Raw genomic sequence first — 20,712 nt, forward strand, 5'->3', positions numbered from 1 at the left:
TAAAAATTACTGCAGCAGGAATATATTGAGTAGGATTTTCAACTTTGTTGGAAGTTTCCTTTTATGTGATTCATGTTTTAAAATGTTAAGGCTAACATGTCATTACATGGAAATATTAAAGATACTGTGCATGCTTGTTACATTGTGTGCTTTTGGAGTTCAGGGACACATTGCATGCCATAAAGCCATGTTTATAAAGGATACTTTGGGCTACCTGTTAAGTTTCCCTTATGTGATGTCACACAAAGCATCTTTTAAGGTATTCCTTTTAAATGACAGTCATTTCAAGGGCAATATTAATGTAGCTACATGAAGACCTTTGCTAAATAGAATATACCGAACTTAACCATCAAATTTTTGGCATTGAATATGGTAATATGAAAGAAGGCTGGAGATTAAGAAGTTCCTTTGTGTATTATGGAAGCTATTTTGTGGGCAACTGAGATTTCATACCTAAGAAAAGTTTAAGTGAGTATTCATCCACCTGTGTTAAGCAGACAGCTTTGCATTTCTATGAATCAGAAGGTAAGGTCTGCCACATTTTGGTTTCTTGACAACACTGAACAAAAAAACCTAATGTTTAAGGTCATTTATTACAAAATCATATGTAATGCATGTTGGTACTGAATTAAGTAACTTTAACGATTCTTTGTTTCAGGTCCCATGTTGGTCCCTCTTAAAGTTACTAAATTCTAGGTCTATGAATGAGGTCTTCACTCTTTGGATTACATTCAGTTACCTTCTGGCCTTTCCCACTGAACTTTCCCAGATAAAACAATGCTACAGTGGGAAAGATCCTATTGTGATGGTTCTTAAAACTCATGACCACCTTATTCCTTTGAGTATGTGTTGAAAGTACAAACTCACCAGAAATACACAAGTGTGTGCATGTGGATAATTTTGCAGTTTCAATTAGTCATTGGGATTGCAATGAGCATGCTGAGTCATAGGCCCTCGTTAAGGGCCTTTGCTCTTTCATGTACCCCATTTCTTCCCAGTCAGCTAAGATGGTATCCACTTTATGACTCTGAGTCTGATGTATAAAATTAACTAGAAGTCATAATTGTATAAAATATTCTATAAAGTAAAAGTACTCTATCAAGTCTGTGTTTAGCTTAATAAAGTTTTATGTACAATTTATTATGGATTATTTTTGTTTTTCTTGATGATAACTTTTAATAATTTGAACTTTGTCTTTCATGCACCAAGTAAAAATATTTGTTTAGAAAAGCATTTTCAGAACGCAGATGGAGGCACTTGAAATAGTTGTAGAGATTTTCTAAAACATGTCTCTTCCTTTTTATCACTTATGCTGTAACTAAATGAAGCCTTGCTAAATACACAGGCTGGAAGCGTAATTCACTGACCCCAAGACCAACTATGTTTCCTTGTCCTGGCTGTGAGCATGATGTGGATCTTGGAGAGCGAGGAGTCAGCGGTCTGTTTCGAAATTTCACTTTGGAAACAATCGTTGAGAGATACCGACAGGCTGCTAGGGCAGCCACAGCCATTATGTGTGACCTTTGTAAACCACCACCCCAGGAATCTACCAAGAGCTGCATGGACTGTAGTGCAAGCTTCTGCAATGAATGCTTCAAAATCTATCATCCTTGGGGTACTGTAAAAGCCCAGCATGAGTATGTGGGTCCCACCACCAATTTCAGACCCAAGGTAAGTTAGGGTACCGAATATCATGGGAGAAATTGCCAGGAATCTAGAGACAGGAAAATTTGATTGGATAACCCCATTGTGATATTTTAGTTAGCTGCATCTTTATGGTAAGTAAAGAATAATTACAGCCTAATACTTTAAAGTTTGGGATAGAGTGCTTATGTAATCTGTTAGGTGGACTTTACATTTCTTAAGTGTTCTGGGCTATTTGTTTAATAAATCCCGCAAGAAGTTCATGTTCTATGATCCTTGATGAGTACAACGATTCCTGCACCACTACCTCCCAACATGGATGCTTTTAAAGTTTTTGTTATTGTACCCATTCTTTTTTTTTTTTTTCTTTTTTTTTTTAGTTTTTCAAGACAGGGTTTCTCTGTGTAGTCTTGGCTGTTCTGGAACTCTCTCTATAGACTAGGCTGCCTTCAAACTCAGAGATTCACCTGCTGCCTCCCAAGAGCTGGGATTAAAGGTGTGCACCACCACTGTCTGGCATAAAGCTGTTCTTTATAATGTAGTAACTGGTATGAATATGAAAATATAATAGTATTTCAATCATAAAGCCTTTAATTTGTAATAATTTCATATGTAAATCTCAAAACGATTTTGGAGCTGGAGAGATGGCTCAGTGGTTAAGATTGCCTGCTACTATTAACGGATGACCCGAGTTTGGTTCTCACCACCCACATGGGGTTGCTCATAGCCAGCCAGCTGTAGTTGCAGGTCCAAGGAATCCAATTCTCGCTTCTGTCCTCCTAATGTGAACACTAATGTTTACATACCTAATACCAACACAGGCATACAAGTAATTTAAAATAATCATTGAAATCTTAAAAAGATCATTACAAAATATGGAACATTCCTTCCATAATGCAGGTCTGAAAGATTAAAACAAAGATATTTCTTTGTCCCCACATTCTGAAAGACCCCTTTCTCAAAACCATTAGTCTCATAACTGATCTATCAACCTTTGAATTCCCTGTTATGATGATTGTGTTACCCTAAATTCTCAAGGGCATTGATTTTAAAAAGAGAGACTTCAGAAGTTTTAGTGTTTTGTTTAGAAGATTGCATTGATATGATTCTATCATGAAAGGCCACATGCTAATGAGCTACACTAGGGCTAGGTTTTTACAAGTTAAGTATTTTGTAGAATTTGGAATGCAAATTAGCCATAAGTTTTTTATTTGCAACTATAAAATACTGGCAAGTAAACCAAAGGAATATGAATAAGCTATATTAGGAAAAATAGCTCCCTTCAAGCTATTTATGTCAGCTAAGATAGTGTAACTCTTCAGAGATGCTAAATATTCACCTGCAGCTGAACTCACTGTACATCTTCCTACTGGAAGCTTACATTTTCCTCCTTTAAAAGATAAATATTCTTAGGAGAATTAGGAACTCGAACATTCTGAAACATTGAATGAAGTTTTTCCACTTTTGCCCCTCCCTGTAACAATATTGGTCGAAGGACTTTGCACATTGGTCTTTCTTTTCTTAATATGACAGATCATTTGACACTGCCTAGTATCCAGTCTCATCAACATACTATCTGAACACTTGCTTCTGAGTGGAAACAGTATTTTATGTACAATTTCAAATGCATCTATGAGTTCATCGAGTAAGCACAAATGAGGTTTCCTCAGGAGATGCTGCTGGGCAGTGAATGTATGGCTTGTGGAGCTGGCCTGCCAGGTGGGCACTTACATCACAAAGCCCTCCAGAGCCCTCTTAGCAACAGGCTTGAATGAAGAGTCAGGCCATAGATTCTCCTGAGGTTCTCTGATAGCTTACAGAGGCACTCAGAAGTTGCCTAATGTGTGTGGTATGTTTCTCTAGCTTGTTTAAGCATTCTCTCTACTTGAGGCCTGTAGGAATGAACATTTTTCTCACCAAGTTTAGGGGAAATAATGTCTGTGTGTTAATGGTTTGAACCCTCAGATTTGAAAATGGTAATTCTAGAGTTTTCATGTGACATATTTTTATTTTTATCCTTTTATTCACCTACATAGCTCTTTATTTCATATAGCAAATATTTGTGTTGGGGGACCTAGGCTACTTGAAACCTAGATTTTTAACTGTATGTTTTTATTCAACAGGTTTTAATGTGCCCAGAACATGAGACAGAGAGAATAAACATGTACTGTGAACTGTGCAGAAGGCCTGTCTGCCACCTCTGTAAGTTGGGTGGGAATCATTCCAATCACCGGGTGACCACCATGAGCAGTGCCTACAAAAGCTTAAAGGTAGGACTTAATATTTCAGAAGTGGATTTACATTTGTTTTTCATTTTATCTAATATTTATGGATGTTTTACCTGAAAGTATGTTTGTGCAATGTGTGTGTGTAATGCCTGCAGAGGGTCAGGAGAGGGCATTGGATCCCCAGGTCTGGAGTTAGAGCTTTGTCACCCTCACTATGGGTGCTGGGAATCAAACCCAGGTCTTTTGGAAGAGCAGACAGTGCTCTTAGCTGCTGAGCCATCTCTCTAGCCCTGGAAGTAGGTTTTGATACCTGTAATTTCATGATTCTTAAGTTTTTGTAATGTCTTTTACTGAAAGGAATTATGAGGTAGAACTTAATATGTAATTACTAAAAAATATATAAAATATATATTTATAAAACAAATTATTTAAATATACATTATATAAAATATACTATCATATACAATATATGTGTTATACATAGTAAATTATTACATAATAAAATATATGAATTATATAAATAAATACAATTATATAATAATTATAAAATTACCTATATTTAAAGTAATTACAATTTATTTTTGGAATTTTTAACTTAAAATTGCTCTTTTTCCTGAGTCTGGGTTTAAAGCCTTGCATAGCTAGTTTTGAAGTGTGAGGGGGAAAGGAGTGAGAGAGACTGTTATTGTCCTCAAGAGAGTTTAGTGTTCACTATTGCTCTGGGAGCAGAGGTAGAAGGCTTCAGAAAATTCTCAGATTTGATAATCAGTGGCTAGGTAGGCAGTGCTGTGGTGCTTTCTTATTTCATTTCTTTCTTGCTGTAAACAGTAGTTTTAAAGGAGTTAATTCAGCTTAATTACCTTACGATTCCCTTTTATTTTAATTGTTCCCTTTCTTTGGTAGTATGTGTGCAAGATTATCTTATGTATGTGGCCGCATACATAAATAGTGTCACGGACAGGCTTGGCCATTGTACCTTCTGTTTCTCTGCTTCTTTGCTTGCCTGGTGTCTTAGTTAGGGTTTCTATTGCTGTGGTAAACACACCATGGCCAAAAGCAACTTGGGGAAGAAAGGGTTTGTTTCACCATGTACTTCTAGATCAACAGTCCATCTCTGAAGGGGTCAGGAACTCAAGAAGCTGAGGAACCTGGAGGCAGGAGCCGGAGCATAGGCCATGGAGGAACACTGCTTACTGACTTGCTCAGCCTGTTTTCTTAGCACACCAGGACCGCCTGCCCAAGGCTGGGCACCACCCACAGTAGTGTGCTGCCCCACCCCCCATCAATCATTAATCAAGAAAATGCCCCACAGACACTTCCCCACAGTCCAAGCTGGTGGGCATTTTCCTAACTGAGGTTCCCTCCTCCTAGGTGACTCTAGCTTGTGCCAAGTTGACAGAAAGCTAGCCAGCTGGAAATTTTTGATCGGCTCTCAAGTATTATTAGTTATGACCTGTTTTCAGCTTTGTCTGTTTTAGGTTAAACAGGCTGACTTTAGAGGTGAAAACCTTTGATGATTCTTCTCCATCCCCGATAATTTAGAAGCTTTTGGTTTGGGGGGTGGCGGTCTGGATGGTGGGGAGCTCATAACACCAGCTTGTGTGAACTTTAACCTTTTATGGAACTTTGCTGACCTCAGGCATGGTTGGCTGGTGTTCATGCACACCTCTCTGCATGCCTTTCCTTTTCTGCTTGTCTCTGTGGTTTTAGGCTTTAGAAACCCCGGCTTCCTTAACTCCTAGCTCCATTACTTGTTCCATGGGAGACACTGGGGTCCATTTGAGCTCTCTGCCTCCAGTCTTAGAAACTGCAGACAACAGGCTAGGATAGTCAGGCTTCTCTTGTTTCCCATCGTCCAGGAAATGTCTCTTGAGATCTGATGCATAACAAGAGAGATTCCAGATGGTGTGTTCCGTTGCTTCAAGTGGGAAGCCAAATCCGTTTTTGTCACTTGATCATGCCTGTGTACTCAGTCGGTCAGCTTCACATGGCACAATAATAATATATCACATTTGTAAAAGTTTTGATTTCTAATTGGTTTAATTTCGTGCAATCCGTTCCAGTTTTTATTACTTGTACTCTCTTTGACACTAGAGTAGAACTACTGTGTTGGAAAAACTATCCATGAATCCATACTTCTCCTCTGCTCTCAAAACCCACAACAATCAATGCAGAATTGTTGGTTGGTTTGTTTGAGACAGGGTCCTGCCATGTAAACCAGGCTGGGTTTAAATTTGCCGTGATACTCCTGCCTCTGTTTCCCAAGGGATCCTTTACAGGTGTGCATCACCACACCTGGGCAGAAGACATCTATGGCCGCACATGACATCAGCAAGCAAGCAGTGGATTCTGTAGCAGTAGATGCTGGCTGGGGATCCTCTAATTCAGTTTTGTTCCGATACTGTAAGATGTGCTGCCAGGCCCTATAGATGAAGGGCCAGTCCCCAGGACTGCCCTGCCTCTGCCCCACTGTGTATGCTAGCTGCAAAGTCCATGTGGGTTTTTTGTTTGGTTTGTTTTGCCTTTGATCACATGACTGTAAAAAGTTTAACTCACCCTTCTTGGGTCTAATTATTTTGTTTGAGGCACTCACAGAACTCAGGCAATTTATCATATCAGATATGACAACAGGTGTTGATGGAGCTGCACAGGGTGAGGAATGTGAGAAGGGCATGAGCTGCCACGCCCTTGGCTGGTGCACTCCGTATGGAAGTTCTGAACCCTCATCTATGAGGTTTTTTTTTTTTTTTTTTTTTTTTTTTTTTTTTTTTTTTTTTTTTTTTTTTTGGTTTTTCGAGGCAGGGTTTCTCCATGTAGCTTTGGAGCCTATCCTCTATGAGTTTTTATGGAAGCCTCATAGATAGACATGGTTGATTAAGTCATTGACAGTTGATGGTCACTTCCACTTTGGGGCTTCACGTCCTTGGAGGTTGTGAGGTAGGACTGAATCTTAGCTGTTGGCCTTTGCCTTCTTTCTTGGTGAGCAGTTCTCACCCTGAAGCCAGCTGCCTCCTGACTCATTAGCATATATATATGTATAGGTATATATCCTATCATTGTAGAAACCAAGGAGTTTTGGGAGATATTGTCAGGAAACTGGATGAAATATATATATATTATAATCTTTTACATTGTATATTAATTTCTTTCTTACATATTTCAGACTTTTGGGAAGATATTCCATAATATACTTCCAGTTTGCTTACTTTTTAGTAAGAAACAAATTGTCTAGATTTGTCATTTGCTAAAAGTAACACATCTCCTTTACACTTGGTTTTAGATTTAAGCTGAAGGGGACTGGCCACAACGATGCAAAGACACACTATCATTTCTTATTTTTGGCCACTTGGGTGTTGCAATTAGAGAAATGAGCATCATAGAAGGGTAACCTTGCACTTGTCTTTCGTCTACTGTTTGCTGAATCTGCTGAGGTAAACACCAGGTTTCTTATCTGCATTATAGTGTGTATCAGGTTGTTTGTAAAGGTGTGTTCTAAATTCCGGAAACAGCTTGCACTTTTAAAGAAACTGGCTTAACCAGTTAATAATACCTGGTTCTGAGGATGATCCACTCTTAGCACTTTTGTTAGCTGAGGCTAGGATATTTTCCCTCCTGTGACTTGCTGTCTTCCACTAATGTTGACATAGACATGTGCATGAGCTCAAAGTAGAGCCCCTCTTCCCCACAGCAGGCTATAGCTGCCTGCTCCTAGTCTTCCAGAATGCAGACTGAGAGAGTCCACAGGAAGTCCTATTCACTGTTTCCTGTCACCATTTTGGCCCACAAGGCTTTTTGATTCTCATGTGTCCTGAAAAGACACATGTTTACTGCCTGTCTCCTCAGTCAGCAAGCCTCTCCATTGTTGGGAAGTCAAGTCCTTTCTAGAGCTCTCTCAGCTTCTTGCCTCACTGTACAGTTTTCTTACTAAGCTTTTGATGTGACTTACTCTTTTAGCTTGTTCTCTCTACGAACATGGCTATAGAAGTTTGCAAGCATGTCACTGAAGGATGTTTCCTGAGGAATTTTTGATAGTTTCCCATGTATCATCTCCATAGATTTCCAAGGAAGTCTTGTTTGAATTGGAGAACTCAGAGAATTAGGAAAAGCAAACATCACTGTAAGCTTTTCCCACTGCATAGGGAAGTACTTGGGATAGCATTTGTATTTTAGGGAGTGGGGGATACAGCTTATGCCTTTGTGGCAGTACTTTGTGGTGAACATTGTTGTCATAACGCTGATGTAGGTTAGTACTTGTTGTTATTTTAAGTGTTGGCAGTGTATGTCTTTCCCAACACGGTGGTGTTTATGGCTTGATTGTAAAATGTCCCTACCAGGCTCATGTGTTTGAACATTTATTCTCCTGTCTAGAAAGTTGTGGAACCTTTAGGAGATGATGAGGCTGAGCAAGAGGAAGTGTGGGCCTAATAGTTATAGCCCGTGTGGGTTCTAGCAGAGCTCTTTACTTAATGTCCATCAACACAGTGTACAATGGCTGTGTCAGGCTCCTGCTGCCACAGCCCCTGAAGGATCTGACTTTTCTGGCTACTGTGCCCTTGTCTGCTGAGATAAACTTGTGTGCTCTCAAACTAAAGCAAAATAAATCTTTCTTCTCTTAAGTGTTGTCTTTTTGTTATTTTATCACATCAAGTCGAAAATAAATTAAGACAGTAGCTTGAATATGTATCATTGTGAATTCTTTTTCAAGTAGCACACTTGCACAGAAAGTATCATATATTTGTTCTTCCAAGATCTTATTCTGAACGTCTCAAGAGAAGAAGCAAAGCTGATATCACCTTTAAACTTGTACATACTGAGTACAGGGGCCATGCTAGTTATATATTATTCTCCTATACTGCTTGCATGAAAGATACTTTGGCACTGTTGTTGAATGACTTTTCCATTGTTTTGTTTACTGGTGTTTCTTTGGTACCTTTTATTGGGGATATGATATTAGAGGGAAAATGGTTCTCAAAACTTGGCTTGGTATTTGCCTCTCACAGGACCTTTGGTACAGGTACAGAGGCTGGCCTTGTCCTACTTAGTTGTGTGGCTTTTCTTGGGGAGATGTGAGCAAGCATCTTCTTGCCACAGTTCTAGCTGAGACCAACTTGTCAAATTAATGAAATTATTGTGGTTACTTATGGAAGCACAAGTGGCTCTCAGGCAGCTGCATCACTGAAGAGCCCAGCTGTATCCCTGACCCCCTGTTGGGATTGTAGGCATCTTGGCTGGTGGGAGAGTTAAGGCTTATGTAACTTTGGGGAGAGTGGCCTGGTTAATTTTGTAAGTTTCAGGAACCTTCTGGGACTTGTGAGATTGGTCTACTTCATGAGCCTTAAGGAGTCCCCATTTGTGATGGACAAAGAATGTTGAAATTTGGAGGAATTTGTTACCCAGCAAGCCCTTAGGAGACTCAGATTCATACCACTGTTTTATAATCCCAGTACTTGGGAGGTAGAGGCAGGTGAATCTCCAAGTTTAAGGCCAGCCTTGTCTACAGAGTGAGTTCCAGGACAGCCAGGGCTACATACATAGAGAAACCATGTCTTCAAAACCAAAACCAAACCAAACAACAAAAAGAGCAATTATTGTGAGCAAACAAACACATGCATGCAGCAGGCACACAAAGAAAAATCCCTTCTTCAAAGCAGAGAGGGGGAAGTTGGGAAGTCCACTTTTCTTAAGGGCTGGGCTTTGATAAAAGCCTCTGAAGTGTTTACCTTCTGACTTTAGGGTTGGTTAGTTTGAAGACAGATAGGATTGATCAGCAACTATGGTGTGTGACTGATCCAGTCTTGAACTCCTTGAGCATGTCCGAAAGTGGTGGGAAGCAAAGCTGCCAAGCTTTTGTCTTAAGTCAGCAGGTTGAGGAAGAGGCTGGTCATCTTGGACATTTGCCAGCTTCATTAATTAGCCATGGTCCTTCTCTATGTCTGCCCACCTGCTAGGAAGTCTTTCTAATTCCTAGTCTTTCCTCCAACCTCTCAGATGTCACCCTAACTGCTGTTAGGGATTTGGGAGCAAAACTACTTCTAGCTTCTTTGAGCTGACAAAGGGTGGAAAATAGAAGGGTGGACATCAGTTGGACATCAGACATGCCAAAGGAGGGTCTATCTAAGGGGCCATGATAAAACTGAACAGATGATGATGATCTAGTACATAAGACAGCCATTTGGTGACGGTGTGTATCTTTGGAGCTTGTCGTATGAGTTGTATCTGTAACATGTAAAGAGGGAGACCATTAGTAGTCCTATAATTCCAAATGAGAGCACAGTTAGAGAAACAGTGGGTGCAATTTGGCCTTAGAGGAAGAGAACAGGCAAGAAAACCATCTAAAGAATCTTCGGCAGGGTCTGTCATAGGTGTCAACAAGATTGGTGAGTTCTTATCACCAATGTCTATCATAAGGTGTTCACCGGGAGGAGGTCATTTGTCTGCACACCACTGTTTTGGAACTACAGAATTTTTGAATCTTTAAGAAGCTGGCGTCTGATGAGTTTCTAGAGCACTCAAGGCCTGATTTTTAAAAAAATTTCTTGCCCTGTTATGTGAACTCCTTGAAGGCTGGAGCCTTGACTCTCACATTTAACCTTTATTACTCCAGGATTTACTGGAGTCTGAGCCTTGTTCCTGACCCTCTCACCTCTACCTCCCAAGTGCTAGGATTCCAGACTTGTATAACCACATCCAGCTCTTGTTTTTAATGGACTGATTCATCAATTGATGAAGGTGGTGGGGATTGAGTCCAGGGCCTTGTACATACATGCCTGGCAAGTGCTCTACCCCTGAGCTAGATATCCAGCCCAGTCTGTCTTGTGCGTCCAGAAATCATGTTCCTTTCCTGTTAGCCACTTCCTTTTTTTTTTTTTTTTTCCCCAGTGAGCCCTCCCAGGGGCCTTCTGAGACTGAGATTTTTTTTCTGCAGAGCCAATCATGTCTATTTCTGCACACATCCTCTTTCCGCCTCATGTAGTATAAGGTTAAAAAAAAAAAAAAGAGGAAGATGGAATAGATGGAAGACTTACTTCCTGAATCCTCAAACACCAAGCTGTTGTTCTGTCTTCCTGCCCATGCTTTGCATTTCAGGTGTTCAGCAGTAAGCAAAATCCTGGAGTGCTCTCATCCTGGGCATCCCTTCACCTCTGCCTGGGAGGTGTTTCCTGGGTGTTCTCTTTTTTCATTTAGACTCTTAATACATTGTGACTGGGTAGTCCATAGTGCTCCGAAGTGGCTTGAAAAATGTACTTCAGACTTATTGCAGAATGCTTTTTAGACCAAACTAGAGATTTTACCAAACCCTACAATGTAATTTCTATGGGGAATTATAGTGTTCAGAATAGCTAATTTACAAACAAATTACTCAAAAATCCATGTTTTCACTCATATACGGTGAGTGAATCAATTTCGAGGCTGGGATGAGCTGGGATTATTTTGGACTTGTCCTTGGTGTTTCTCCTGCTGTGTGTGTGTGTGTCTAAATTGTGAAATGTAATGGAAGGCTATAACCTGCCAACCTTCAATTTGCTTAGAAGCCTTAGAAGCAAGGCTTCTGAGAGTGATAATTAAACAACAAAAATGTACTACTTGAGCATTTGGAATTTTTGACTGAGTACCACTTACTCTTTTTTCCCAGCCTTCATTTAATCTTTCATATGACCACGAACCTATGCACTTCAGGCCAGTAAATATTTATCTTGAGTTAATTACTATAGCTGATTTTGCTGTCTCTTCATCAGGAAGGATGGGTACTGTGTAATTTGCAAACTGCATAAAGTCTTTGTTGATTTGTTTTTGTACTTGCATTCTGTGTGTTTCCACAGGAGAAGCTTTCAAAGGACATTGATTTCCTTATTAGTAAGGAAAGCCAAGTGAAGAGTCAAATTTCTGAACTGAACTTGTTAATGAAAGAAACAGAGGTAAGTTGTAAAGTGGTCAGCATAGCTTTTCATTCACCTGTCCAGACATTAGCATATTTGTTCATAACATCCTTAATGTATTCCCTGGGCTGGAGATTGTGTGACCTCACCCCTCTGCTTTTCTAGAACTTGCAGCATATTTAGTTCTAAAATAAGCAGCACACTCCTTTGTGACCAGTCCTCGGGTGTTATTGAGCTGTGACACTAACAAGGGCTTAGAAGTCATAAGGAAAGGGTGGCTTTCAACAGTGACCTGCATGTGAACAAATGAGCAGATAGTCTTTGGAAAAGTACAGCCTTTGATAGGCCCAGGGTTATCTAAAATTCCAGGTACTGCTGAATGCACATTCTGCTTTGCTTGGCTTGTTTGTAATATCCACAAGGTCCATCAACAGAGGAGTACACCAACAGACCCAGATGTCCATCAACAGAGGAGTACAGTTAGCATAGAGCCTATTGGAGCTACATGTTATACCTGCTATACATTGTGGAAGGGGTGATGTTGTAATGACATTTATAGAAAGTATCCAGACTGCTGGGTACTTTGGTGGCACACGCCTTTAATCCCAGCACTCGGGAGGCAGAGGCAGGAAGATCTCTGTGAGTTCGAGGCCAGCTTGGTTTCCAGAGTGAGTGCCAGGATAGGCTCCAAAGCTACACAGAGAAACCCTGTCTCGAAAAACCAAAAAAAAAAAAAGAGAAAGTATCCAGACCAGTCTGGGGAGATGGTTTAGCAGTGGTTGAGAGCACTGGCTGGTCTTCTAGAGGACTCAGGTTCAATTTCCAGTGCCCACATGGTGGTTTACAATCATCTGTAACTGCAGTTCCAGGGAATTCAATGCCCTTTTTAAACTTTCATGTTTACTAGGCATCTACATGGTGCACAGACATATATGCAGGGAAAAACACTCATATACGTTAAATACTTTTTTAAGTGGCTGAACAGTGAAACCACTGTTACATTTTAAAATTTCATGAAGCTATCCTTGAGGAACATGAATCAGTGCTGTAGAGGTTGTGAGGGTGACTTCTGGTATACCAGTAATGTTCCTTAATCTGAATGTCCTGCTGGTTGGATGTCACTTTTATAGTTACATGTGCGCTAAATTTTACTTCGATTAAAAAAAAAAAAAAAAAAAAACAACGGGAAGCAAGCTGACATGGTGATTCATACCTGTATTCCTAGCACTTGGGAGATGGAAGCAGGAAGATGGTAAGTTCAAGGCCAGTCTTGGCTACATAAAAATTAAAGGACTCTATAAGGGTGTCTTAAAAAGGGGTGGGGCAGACTAGTGACCCATTGGGTAAACATACTTGCTGCCAATCCTTATTTACCTGAGTGTAATTTCTGGAGCCCACATGGTTAAGGGATAGAATCCACTTTCTTGAGTTGTCCTCTTACCTACACACACAGACACAGACACAGACACAGACACAGACAGACAGACAGACAGACAGACAGACAGACACACACACACACACACACACACACACACACACACACACACACACAGAGAGAGAGAGAGAGAGAGAGAGAGAGAGAGAGAGAGAGAGAGAGAGGTAGAGGAGAGATGGTAAATACAATGTAAAAGTTAAAAAAATAAGTAATTGCATTTTTGAAATACAGTAAATATGGGTAGGACTGGGTTATTTGACAGTTCAAGTATCTTTCATAGTCTTTAATATATAGAGTAGAGTTATGTTTTTTCTTTTTCTCTTGATCACTTTAAAATTTATAATTAAATATAAAAGATCTAGGCTATATAGAGAGACTGTGTTTCAAACAACAAAGCTCCAAATATGTTTAACACACATCAAGGACAGAAAAAAGAAAAAAAATAATTATACAATAAGAATGTTTAGAGCATGCGGCATTGCAGTTTTCTTTTTATGCAAATGATCCTTATTAATCCTCTTGAATAATTTATTATCCATGAGCTCTTTGTAGAAGAGGGGGAGGGGTAGGCACTGAACATAGAGTTCATGCTTAGCCTCAGCTTAGCCTATAGTACATGGCAGAGTAAGGAGTAAAGCAAATAAATTGTAAATATCTTAGTATAGAATGCTGAGAATGTTTTTACAAGTTCTATGGCTGTAATTTAACTTTAGAATAGCTTCCTTATTTAGAAATATTCCTGAATTTGAGTGAATTGCAAGCCCTCTAGAATTGTGCTTTAGCTATATTTGTGGTTACATCAGTTCAATTCTGCCCTTTATTTTATCTCTGAAAATTGTTTCTCATTTAATTGAATAATTTGTCTGTTACTGAACAAAATTAAGTAGAGTTCTGAAATTATAAAGCAAATCTAACTGTGATCTGACAGTTGTACTTTGTGTGTTTGATTACAAACTACCGTTGTGAAGATTTTAGGATCAGACCAAATTTTTCTTTGTAATGTCTGGCCTTGTTTTGTTGAGTTTGATATTATAGAGGACATCATGGGAAGACCTTTGGGTTTATGAATGAGGTAATGTTTGTGTGTTTTACACTAGTGCGACAGAGAGACTGGGTTTATGGACAAGATAATGCTTGTACTCCACACTGGTGCGGTGGAGAGGTTGGTTTCATTACATGGGGTAACACTTATGTGTCTTACACTAGTGCAATGGAGAGAGGGCGAAGGAAGAAGCACTGGCACATTTTGAAAAGCTCTTTGAAATCCTGGAAGACAGGAAGTCATCTGTTCTGAAAGCCATAGACACCTCTAAGAAGCTAAGACTAGACAAGTTCCACACGCAAGTGGAAGAGTACCAAGGCCTTCTAGAGAACAATGGGCTTGTGGGATACGCCCAGGAAGTATTGAAGGAGACTGATCAGTCTTGCTTTGTGCAGACAGCGAAGCAGCTCCATCACAGGTACTGGCTTTGCTCCTTAGCTTTTGAAAGCTGTCTGGGCCTGCTGTACCCTAGGTGCTGAATGCAGTGTCGGTTTCTTCGGTCTGACACATTGTGGGTGTTTAGAGTGACTTGTCTTCGTAAAGAATGGCTTTCACATGAAATGTGTCTGTCCTCAGAATCCAGAAAGCTACAGAATCTCTGAAGAGCTTTAGACCTGCGGCGCAGGCTTCTTTTGAAGACTATGTCGTTAACACATCCAAGCAGACAGAGGTGCTTGGAGAACTGTCCTTTTTCTCTAATGGTAAGTGATGAAGGCCATGCCTCCTCTCTGGCCTGTGTGCATGCTGCAGAAGTGCATTCCCCTCTCCCTTGACATAAGTTGTTCATGATCATCTATCTTGGAACCTTTAGACTGGCTTTTATGTTTGCACCTATACCCTGGCTTTTAAAATGTTGTATACATGGCATCACTTTATTTTTAATTATAAGCTTATGCTACTTTTTAGTATGTGAAATCTGGCTTAAGGAATATTCTGCATTTCCAGCTATATTGAATTAGGGCCCACTGTGAGGTTCTCAGCTTTGATATCCATCCCTTCTGAAGACTGTCTCCAAATACAGTCAACCTTCTGAGGACTGCTGTCACAATCAGGGTTAGGACTTCAACATACAAATTTTCAGGAAATGCCCTTGAAACACAGGGAGTACTTCTTCTTAAGTCTCACCACATTCGCTGTGCTGAAGTTTCTCTTCTTATGAAGTTGAAGCAGCACAGGCTACCTGCTGGAGAGATGCTCACTGGTTAAGAGCAGCGGCTGTTCTCACTGTGGACCCGAGTTTGATTCCCAACACCCACAACCGCCAGTCGTGCCAACTCTAGGAGATCTGATGCCTTCTGGCCTCTGAGGGCATCTGCACATGTACCTGGCCCCCAAACCTATGATTTTTAAAACCTATAAAAAAATAAGATCTTTTTTGAAAAAAGGAAATTTGTCTTCCAAAAAGCTAAAAACTATATGGGTTTCTGTGGCATCTTTTCTTTTTAAACTTAGATCTGAATCTGTTATTTACTATGACTTCTTCCAAATAGGTGTTAGGTATCATTTCAAATGCTAATTTTACATCCTAGGCTGTTGGTTCTGTGTACATCAGTTGCATTTTAGATATATGTTAGCTTACTTTTGAGTCTTAAACTTTTACCCATGGATCCAAACATTGCTGCTGGAAGGGTAAGGCTGACTATGGGTAGTCATAGGTTATATTCAGTCCACAGCAAAGGACCAAGACAACAGAGGAAGCCCCCATTTCCTGCCTGTGGATGTATTTCATTTTCCCCAATGCCCATTCTTATAGTAACCATGTGAAGACACTCTGTGATTCAGCCCTGTTGAACTTTTTAACTTTAAAGTATACTTTGGATGTGTTTTCAGATCTTATCATGGCTGTATAATCTTCAGGTGTGTTAATGCACCCTTAGACTTCCTTATGTGCCTCTTGGCAGGCTGTAGGATAAGTGAAAAGCAGCAGGGGCACTTCCCTTATTTCATTTCCTCCTCTGTGGTTTGATGTAAATGGGGTGTGTGGGGGTGTGAATGCTTGCGTGTATATAATTTATACAAACTGAACAAAAAACTAGTATGTAGCAGAGGATGACCTTGAGCTCACTCTACTGGCCGCACTGTGATTATAGGATGTGCAGTTGGTCATGTCCAGCATACATAGACTATTAGACTTTACTGTATATCAAGCTTACAAGTTTAGTGTAGAGAAAAGGTTGTGTGTGTGCACAAAGATTTAGCTGTGACCTTGGTCTGATTTTGTTGAGAAACTGTAGCCTCGTTTAATCTGCAGCTCATAGATCCCAGGCTGGCCTTGTATTTATAGTCATCCTCCTGCTTCAGGAGGTTACAACTGTGAGCTACTGTGACTGGCTCGAAACATTGTACCTCTAGCAAAATGTTAGAAACCTAATTCTCTCAAATAAATAAATCTTGATTGATCCATAACAGTGAAATATTACAGAATAAAATGGCAGGAAATGAAACCAGGGCAGTGATTACCTTGGAATTGCCTAAATTTTTGTGGGGTTTCCCTACTTTGTTGCTTCTTTTCTTTTCCTTTTTGTTGGTTTTTTGAGACAGGATTTCTCTGTAGCTTTGGAGCCTGTCTTGGAACTCACTCTGTAGACCAGGCTGGCCTTGAACTCACAGAGACCTGCCTATTTCTGCCTCACCACAACCACCCAGTCGTTTCTGTTTTTCTTAGTTATTTTTCTTGTTTTGGTGTGTGTGTGTGTGTGTGTGTGTGTGTGTGTGTGTGTGTGTGTGTGTAGGCCAGAGGCCAAAGGTTAGTACTATGTGACTTCCTTGGTTATCTGTATTCTTTTGAGGCAGGGTCCCTCACCTGACCTGGAGCTCCCTGATTTGGCTAGACTAGCTGGCCAGTGAACTCCAGTGCCCGCCTCCCTAGAGCTTGCATTTATCCAGCTTTCCTGTGGGTGCTGGAGACACCCCATTAGCTGCTTTACACTTCATGTCTACCCTGTTTGGCTTTGCAAGTTTACCTTAGAAAATATCAAAGGAAATGCTCAATAGAATTTGATCCAAAGTCACAAAACTTAACCTTTTAAGTACTGAAAGTATTTATGTAAATATAGATAAAAATTTCAACTCCAGAGTCACAGCTCACTATGGGAAAAGTCTGTTTTTAGTACTTCCAGTGCTTTAGAATAGATGATACCACTTAACACTGTAATCATGGCTTAATTTTTTGTTTTTTTCCCATTTCAATTATAATTACAATTTTACCTTAATTTATATTTACCATCTTTTTATGCATAGTATTATAAATTTAGGAGTTTCTTGGATACTATAGAAAGGGTCAGTACTTCATTTTTGCTGAGGGAACTACTATCTTAACATCATGTTCTGTGTCTTGATTCTCTCAGGTGTAGACATTCCTGAGATCAATGAGGAGCAAAGTAAAGTATATAATAATGCCTTGATAAACTGGCACCAACCAGAAAAGGACAAAGCTGACAGCTATGTTCTTGAATACCGGAAGATTAATAGAGATGAAGAAATGATGTCCTGGAATGAGCTAGAAGTGCACGGCACAAGTAAAGTTGTCTCCAACCTTGAAAGCAACAGCCATTATGCTTTCCGAGTGAGAGCTTACAGAGGTTCGATCTGCAGCCCCTGCAGCAGAGAGCTGGTTCTGCATACTCCTCCAGCTCCAGGTACTGGGGATACTGGAATCAGAAAAGCAGAGTGGGAGAGGCTGGGAAGAGGAAACTGGGTGGTGTCTTCATGTAGACCTACATTGAAACCAGCTTTGTGCTTTTGAAAGAATCTAGACAAGTAGATTACATACTTGGCTGGGATTTAGAAGCAACCTGAATTCCCAAATATCACCTCAGAGGCTGTATTAGATTGAAACAAACAAACAAAAAGGCTTTTTAATGATTGGGGCTAAATTGTTATAAAAATGGCATGAATGCTATTTAAACAATTAAAATTTCATAACTGCATGTGCTTAGTGGAACATGCCTTTAATCCTAGTACTTAGGGGCAGGCAGCTCTCTGACTTTGAGGCCAGCCTGGTCTGCATAGTGAGTACTCTGCCAGCCAAGGACATAATCATAAAACTCTGTCTCAAAGCAAACAAAACAAAACAAAACAAAACAAAAAACCCAGAATATAAAACAACAGCATGATTCTGGGACTCTTTCATAGATCAGTTAATAACAGTGTCTAAAATACAGGATATTGATAGTTATTTTTAAAATTCATTGGTGTGCTTTAATCTAAGTCTCACTTGCCCAAGGTTTCTGTCCTTTGCCCATGAAGATGGGAGGCATATGTTGTGACCACATGGCAAGCTTTCCCTCCACACTGGTCCCTATTACCCTGCCTCTCTTTCCAGGTTACACAGATATTATTTTTTGAGATGTTGAAGAGCTTTACTGGATAGAAGGACAGACAGGTTAGTTGGTGTCTCCTGCAGTGTCTTCGTAGATGAGAGGCAGTTAGAACTAAAGTTTTTTCAGACATTGTAGTGGGAAAACATTTTGTGTGGCCCACCACTGACTTGGATGTGCTCAGTTGTTTTCTAGACCACGGACTCTACCCATCTTAGTGTCTTATGTATCCATGTTTTCTGAATTCTGTCTTTCCTTTCTTCTCTTGTCCAATGTAAAGAAGCAGTGCGTGTGTGTGTGTGTGTGTGTGTGTGTGTGTGTGTGTGTGTGTGTGTGCATGCACTTTCAAGACATATTGTGACTTTTAAAAATATTAGAATATACATATACATGGTTGGCTGAGATTGTTTTTCTTGAGTTTTATTAAAAACAATAGATAAGTTGAATATTCAAGTATTCAGTAGACATTTAATGCTGAATGTTCTTTATAATTTCTTGTCTCTGAAAGTAGAAGAATGATTTTGGACAAGGCTTCTGTTTTTAGTAGCAGCTGTATTAAGAGGAGGAAAGGGCATGCTAAGTGTTTTATCTTCCTCTCCAAGAGAAACTATATAAATATTGGGGCTGTTTAGATTTACTGTACAAAGTAGGAGATATGGAAGATGGAAAAGAATAAAGAATAACTATGTGAGGACATTAGCCATCACCAAATAGATCTGCATCTATGTGGGGCCTGGTTTAGCCTGCTGGCAGCCATTCTTTTAATGTCATGTAATAGGATAAGATTTACCATTGTAAGCACACAGTTTAGTGGTAGAAAGTACATTCATAGTATCATGCAGCCATCTTCATTCATGTCTCTAGAAAAAAATTAAGTCCTACATGAAAATCTGTATCTATTAAGCACAGCTCTTCACCCTTCTTCCTATAGACACTGGTAGCCTCTATTCTTCCTTTTCTGAGGGTTTGACTATCTGGGTGCCTCAGAAGAGCAGAACTGTGCAGTAGTTGTCTTTTAGCATCTGGTTTATTTTGTGTTCGCATTGTTCAAGGTTTGCTAACATTCCACTGTACATCTACCACGTTTTCTCTATCCATTGCTTTGTTGATGGAGATTTTGTTGTGTCTGCATTGGGTAGCAATAAATGCTATGTATACAATAGTTGAGTTAGCACCATTCTGTAAATGAGGAAGCTTAGAGTTTAGATCCGTCTTCTGTTAAATGTTTGAGCAGGATGCAAACCTCTCTGAACTTAAAACCCACAATTCTCATATCTGCTGGGCTGATTGATAAGGGGGAAGATCTTATAAATTCTCAGTTATAAAATTTGGAATGTTTATAAATATATACCACCTGACCTCCATGGGAACCTATACTCATGTGTACCCCCCAGCATAATTGAACATAATAAAATGAATTTTTTTAAAGATGAGTGATTAAGTACATTTTATGTTCAGTAATTACCATTGCTGAGCCCAGGCATGAACTCATCAATGTTTGCAAGCATCTAGAACATTTGTTTCTGCTTTTGGATATTTCTGGAGAAATCAGGTATAGAGGATATATTGGAATTTATAGCTGCAGTGGAATTTTGATTGATGGAGCTATCTGGCACAGACCAGCAACTTCACATCTCTTCAGTAATGATTTCTATTTGAAAACCATCAACTCAGCCTTAAATGATAGAAATCCTGGTAGATGGTACTCAGGTTACTTAAGAGTATCTTTACCCTCCACTCAGTTTTCAGTTTCCTGTTTGATGAGAAGTGTGGCTATAATAACGAGCACCTCCTGCTGAACCTGAAGAGAGACCGGGTGGAGAGCAGAGCTGGGTTTAATGTTCTCCTGGCTGCGGAACGCATCCAAGTGGGCTACTACACAAGCTTAGACTACATCATCGGAGATGTGGGAATATCGAAAGGGAAACACTTCTGGGCATGCCGTGTGGAGCCATATTCATACCTGGTCAAAGTAGGGGTTGCCTCCAGCGACAAACTGCAAGAGTGGCTGCGGTCTCCCCGGGACACGGCTAGTCCAAGGTAGGTTCTTTGCTTGTTAACAACTTTAAAAGTAAATTGAGTCCAAGATCTAACGCTAATGTACAAACTGACCTAGTGACGCCCATTGTATATGGAGAGATACCTTGCTTAGTCTGGCAGGGGTTGG

At 40.0% G+C, this 20,712-nt stretch overlaps 1 protein-coding gene across 1 annotated transcript in view; it reads left to right on the forward strand.

Moving 5' to 3' along the window:
- Positions 1-20,712, forward strand: part of Trim36 (tripartite motif containing 36) — a 31,333-nt gene that overhangs the window by 7,307 nt on the left and 3,314 nt on the right. The window contains exons 3-9 of the mRNA XM_027400854.2: positions 1,346-1,671; positions 3,768-3,914; positions 11,693-11,788; positions 14,391-14,644; positions 14,803-14,927; positions 17,574-17,864; positions 20,288-20,585. Of these exons, the coding sequence (XP_027256655.1) occupies positions 1,346-1,671; positions 3,768-3,914; positions 11,693-11,788; positions 14,391-14,644; positions 14,803-14,927; positions 17,574-17,864; positions 20,288-20,585 (1,537 nt within the window). The remainder of the gene's footprint in view (positions 1-1,345; positions 1,672-3,767; positions 3,915-11,692; positions 11,789-14,390; positions 14,645-14,802; positions 14,928-17,573; positions 17,865-20,287; positions 20,586-20,712) is intronic.

The sequence above is a fragment of the Cricetulus griseus genome, chromosome 2 (assembly GCF_003668045.3).
Source record: "Cricetulus griseus strain 17A/GY chromosome 2, alternate assembly CriGri-PICRH-1.0, whole genome shotgun sequence".
Lineage (NCBI taxonomy): Eukaryota > Metazoa > Chordata > Mammalia > Rodentia > Cricetidae > Cricetulus > Cricetulus griseus.